We start from the raw sequence: 6,000 nt of genomic DNA, 5'->3' as shown, positions 1-6,000 counted from the left end.
GCAGTTAGTTAAAAAGTATGATTACATTTTATTAAATTAAATTGGTCCATTTTATTTACATAATTAATAAAATCTTTTGAATGTTTTCCTATTTGTTCGTGTGGTAGTAAAGGCCAGTTGCCGCGTTCTTGGAGTACTGATTTTGTCAGTGGTACTCTAATTGCTTCAAAGAATGAACACATGTAAACCTCGTGTTCACAATTTTGTATCCCTCCAGTTTGGCAGCTGCATTGGTTGTCTTCCTCTAAACCAAAGCGTTAAGGTACACTTTTTGTTTGCCGTGGTTTGAAAGACTGTGTTGTTTTAAAATTTATTTGGATGTCAGTTGCTATACCAACTTTGACGGATGGAAAGAAACTTTTTGTCTATTCCACAACGATTGGTCTGTATATGCTTGGTCCTTGTTCCTTTGACTTGCCCGGTTTTATTAGCAGAATAAGTTCCAACTTCTTCCAGATTTCTGGGAATATGACTGTGTGCAAACAAATATTGTATAATTGTGTTATTGAGCAAGGGAGACGCACAAAAACTTCTTAGCAAATCTTTTTGCTCAGATCATCTATGCCTGGGGCTTTGCCATCCTGAAAAATAATGATTGTCTGTATTATTTCGTCCGTGTGAACAGATGATCCTCCTCTAACATTCCTTCATCGTTGTTATTCTACATTGTTTTGTCTCTAGATAGTTGTCCACCAATTGTCGACTTGTGGAGTGACGTTAATTAATGATTATTTGGAGATCGTGAGATGTGGTCTGGTATGACATAGGTTTAGAAAAACATTTTCTTTATCGTGCCAATGTTTTGATTTTTATTGAGATCATCTTCAGGGCCTGGGATTTATAAACATTGTTTAAATTATACAAATACATGTAGGATGTAAAAAAATGAATTTATACAATGCTAGAAATTTTAGACTCAAAGTATTTGTATTCACTCACAATATTGTCTCTCAAATACTTTGATTGAGTCTAAAATTTCTAGCATTGTATAAATTCATTTTTTCACATCTTACTTGTATTTGTATAATTTAAACAAAGATTATAAATCCCAGGCCCTGAAGATGATCTCAATAAAGATTGAAACATTGGCACAATAAAGAAAATGTATTGCTAAACCTACATCATACCAGACCACATCTCATGATCTCTAAATAATCATATTGTCGATTGTTTCATTGAGTGATTTTGTGTATTGGCCATATTTTTTTCTTTAGAGTAGTAAATGTCAGTTTTGATTTTTAGCTTATATATTACTCCCCATGGGTTAGAGCTATTTTGATTATTGCAATACTTTTTCCATCAATCTTCTTTGGCATGTAAAATCATTTTCGCGTAATGTTCTTTCTGTTTCCAGTATTGTTGTTTTCTTTGCTCCCTAAGTGCAGGGTCATTTTTGTTGTTTGGTACTTCCTTCTTAGTCGGTGTATTTTCTTTCATGTCTCTGTTAGTACTTTAGTCCACCACGGAACTGATTTATTAAATTTTTTCTTTAAAATATTTTTAATAGGAACACAGGCATCGCAAGCTTCAATTATAGCTGAGGTAAAATCATTAGTTGTTTTGTCTATTTCATTTGTCATGGATATGTTAGAAGGAAGTCTTAGATAAAGTAGCTTTATAGTTAATACCTCATTTTGTTTTTTATGGCTTGTGCTTACAATTTTTTCTACCGTTTTGTATAATTTTTTTTTTTTTCAAATTTTTGCTAAATAATATCTTTATATTTATAGCAATTTGCTTTAGTCCTTGAAAATTCTGATGTTCTACTTATGATGAAAACTAGGTATTTGTGATCTGATGCACTTTCTTCATCTGAATTTTCCCAGAAATATATAAAAGATGATAAACCTGTGGTAGACATTGTAAGATCTATTTTACTCATTCCATGTTTTGTTTCAAACATTGATTTTCCATCATCTTCATTCTATATGATTATTGAATTCACCGCGATGAACTCTTCAAAATGTTTGCCCCTTTTGTTTGTAAGTTTGGCGAACCAATTTTTAGATCTACCGTTCGTATATACATTATAACTTTAGCTTTGAGGTTTGCAAAGGGCTAGTATGTTTTTTAGTTTTTTCAAATCCTGATTAATATCATTTGTAATATCAAAATATGCGCTGATTATAATAAAAGTTAGATTTTGTTTAATGCCAGTCAGTTCCACTACTACCATGTCTTCATCAAATGAGTAAAAAGTATGGCATCTCATTCTTTATTTATGATAACAATGTATCTGAAAAAAGTGTATTCTGAGTATCTTGGTTCAAACACAGAGCCACTGTTTTCTAACCAGAACCTTTACCTTACAGCGATCAGTGCTGTGTCAATGCTTTAACCATTTCGGCCATCGACGCCTCTTTTTAATGTTTAAATGTTCTATAGAAACTAAGGGTGAAATTACACACAATTTGTGTTAACATAAAAGTAAAATTTATTTAAGTAAAAATTTATGTACAATTAGGTAACTTAGCATATAAAAACAAGAGGATATACAAATATTTGCAAGTTTTATTCTTTGGATCGTTTGTGAACTTCTTCCGATCGTTCTTGCTCTCTTTTTTTAACCATTTTTTGGTGTTTTTTGGACATCATGTGACTTTCCCATTGTAGTTGACCTACAAGAACACAAATGTAATATTTTTTTTTTTTACTATGAAACTTCATAAAATTTGATTCTTCGACAACAAAAACTAGTAACTTTTGTTTTTAAGTCATACCTATGAATATCCTTTGACAGATATCGCAGAAGTGATCTCCTTTAAGAACTCGAATGTCAATTTTTGTATTTTCAACCACCCTTGCAAGCGGTTCAGGTGCTTGGATGTCGGATTGTGGGTTGAGAGACTTCCTGAGGATCGCTTCAGCCGGTCTGAAGACACGTTCGTCCCATTTCGAAAGATCCGTTGCATCCAGGGCATACACTGGTGGCACCTAGAGACCCAAAATTAATTTCTTTTTATTGAGAAACTATGTAATTAGTTTTACCTGTCTTCCGGCTGCTTTTAAGAAGCGATTGTTGATCCATTTCTTTTGCCTCCTGGCGTATCGCCTCGTGACAGTCTTCAGCGCCGAGATTCCCTCTTCGATGAGTGTCTGCCCCTTTGGTGTGTCCTTTTCTTCAGCAGGCAGAATCAAATATTCATGAAACTCTTTGAAGCCAATTGATTGGAATATTCCTTGTGTATAAGCAGTCGATCTGTAACACATTAAAAAAAAAAATATTGTAGAAAAAACTGGAATTAATAGAAAAACCATGTTTTTAAATTTAATTGTTTATATTGGGTGACCCTGTGGGTCTGACCCCGTGTAGGGGCTCGGCCAGGGGGGTGGCACGGTGCTCGTAGGGGCCTTATGTTTCTTCCCACTTTCTTTGAGTGCAATACATAGAAAAATGGCTGATAGGCTGACCAACCCAATGCCAGTTTAAAAAAAAATGTAGTATTAAGTACTAGCATGTAGTACTACTTTATAAGGACCAATTTTATATTTAAACAAAATTTAAATTAAAAGATTTCGTTTATTTTTATAATTATTTTCGTATAATCTTTAATTTTAATTGTTATTAATATTTTCATATAGCCTTCTAAGAGTCCAATTATTTTATATTAAAAATTCGCTAACAGACCTTGTTTCCCTCAAATTAACCATTGAGAATTTCAAAGTAACTCTTTTTAAATTTCAAATTAACCCTTTTTTAACTCCAACTTTACCTTTTAAAATTTCCAATTTACCCTTTTTAACTAAAAATTAACTTTTTAACTTTCGGATTAACCTTTTATTAATTTCAGATTACTCTTTTTAAATTCAAATTAACCCCTTTTAACTTTAACTTAACCCTTTTGAATTCAAATTAACATTTTTTTAATATAACATTTACCTTTTTAAAATTTCAAATTAACCCTTTTTAACTTTAAATTAGCTTTTTTAAATTTCGAATTAACTTTTATTAATTTCAAATTACCCTATTTAAATTCAAATTAACCATTTGTAACTTCAAAATAATCCTTTTTTAATCTTTTTAAATTCCAAATTACCTCTTAACCACCAAATAACTATTTTTTACACCAAATTTACTTTTTTTACTTTCAAAATAAACCCTTTTTAACTTCAAATTAACTTTATTAAATTTCGGATTAATCTTTTATTAATTTCAAATTACCCTTTTTAAATTCAAATTAACCCCTTTTAACTTTAAATTAACCATTTTAAATTTCAAAATAACCCTTTTTAACTACCAACCGACCGTTTTTAACTTCAAAATTGCCTTTTGAAATTTCAGATTAACCCTTTTTAAGTACAAATTAGCTTTTTTAAATTTTTGAATTAAACTTTATTTATTTCAAATTACACCTTTTTACTTTAAATTAACTCTTTTAAATTCAAATGAACTTCTTTAGTTTCAAATTAACCATTTTTAAAATAAAACATTAACTTTTTGATTTCAAATTTACTCTTTATGCTTCAACTTTACCTTTTTACTTTCAAATTAACCCTTTTTTAACTACATATTAACCTATTTTACTTCCAAATGTACTCTTTTTAATTGTATATTATTGGTTAGGTAAATGCAAAAACGATTTTGGTTCCATAAATAAAGAAAATCTGCTGGAACTACAAGCGTTTTTAAATTTATCTAAACAATAATATATAATGAGGTTCCATCCCAAAAATTGTAGGGAATGGTTTGAAATATGACCATGTAAATTAAAATTCCTACATATTTCCTAATTTTTTTTAAATATATAAAAACAATAGGCTCTTAGAAGACCATATGAAAATTAATTAAAATTAAAATTGATATAAAATTAAATGTAAAAATAAAGGATTCTTGGTATAGTTGGTAGGGTAGGGCTAATATAAATTGGTAGTATAGGATAAGATAAAATATCAGTTAATTATTTGATTATGTTAATATATAAACTGGGCTGGCTTCTTGCTTTGAAGGGAAGATGTTTTTTCTAAATGTTCCATCAACGTCTGTCACAATTTTGTTGTTGTGGTTTATACTTAGTAGTTTAGTTTTGACTTAACGCAGTGCTTCCGGGTCGTGGTAAATTTGTAAACTTATCATTCTCTACGACATTTCGACTTTGCGCCAATTATGCAAAAGCTTTTTTACACGGTAAGAATTCGATCATCGCACCGCGAAACGGTTTCCATTTCTGGGAAGGCCCCTTTCGCCGGTAGGGATTTGCATTATGAGATTTCTTAGAAACCAGGCTGCGCGGGGATGAGTCATCGGCAGGCAAGAAGTGCCATGTGATTGGAATACCAGTAATCCCAACTTCCACGTAGTGCCAGGATTGAATAATCCTTAAGAGTGGAGGAGGAAGAATAAAAGAATCACTTAAGGATGGTTTCACTATTCAAAAACACCGGAACCGGAAAAAATATTTCTTGCCACATTTGAAGATGTCAAACCTCTTGAGTAACAATTTAGCCATAAAACTGCCTCGTTTACTACTCCCCAAGATAAAATTCTGTTAAATACCGGGCCTTTACTGACAAATTGACAATTAGCACACACTAGCTTATATATTAATCTTACACTGCAGACGAACAAAGTTGCAGAGTTCGTTTATAAGAACGTTCAGATGATTCTTCTTCAAGAAAGAAGAGGAGAGAGAAGAAACGAGTTAATTGAAAGTGTGGAGAAATCTTCAAACAACGTGTGCCGCTTATCTGTACTGTATTCCAAGTAGAAAAGAAGAGTAAGCACAAAACGCCGATTAATTTTACCTGAATTACTTGAAAAATAAAACCTTTTCAGTCTGGGAGCTGCAAATCCCAAAAAAAGCGTCGAATTAAGCAATTAGCTTGGGCCGATTCTTATGTGGAAACACGGGGGAAAAAACTTGAACAAGTCGCTAATAAAGCCATTTTCCGTGCAAGTCGTTGGAAGTACATGGGCGTTGTTTTACATTCCAGGAGGCAGAGCCTTACTCCCTCAAGTAAAGACCTAATTACCGACTTTAACGTTCGTACAAATGGCTTATT

General features: G+C 31.8%; 1 protein-coding gene across 1 annotated transcript in view; it reads right to left on the bottom strand.

Moving 5' to 3' along the window:
* Positions 1 to 2,445: 2,445 nt before the first annotated feature.
* Positions 2,446 to 6,000, bottom strand: part of LOC106665978 (tRNA dimethylallyltransferase) — a 237,623-nt gene continuing 234,068 nt past the window's right edge. The window contains exons 8-10 of the mRNA XM_014392816.2: positions 2,989 to 3,199; positions 2,721 to 2,934; positions 2,446 to 2,618 (exon numbers count right to left, since the gene is read on the bottom strand). Of these exons, the coding sequence (XP_014248302.1) occupies positions 2,512 to 2,618; positions 2,721 to 2,934; positions 2,989 to 3,199 (532 nt within the window). The 3' untranslated portion in view covers positions 2,446 to 2,511. The remainder of the gene's footprint in view (positions 2,619 to 2,720; positions 2,935 to 2,988; positions 3,200 to 6,000) is intronic.

This window comes from Cimex lectularius, unplaced genomic scaffold (genome assembly GCF_000648675.2).
Source record: "Cimex lectularius strain Harlan isolate CLEC.00 unplaced genomic scaffold, Clec_2.1 scaffold109, whole genome shotgun sequence".
Taxonomy (NCBI): Eukaryota; Metazoa; Arthropoda; class Insecta; order Hemiptera; family Cimicidae; genus Cimex; species Cimex lectularius.
Note: the sequence above shows the minus strand (reverse complement) of the source record. Positions and strands in the feature narration are given on the sequence as shown.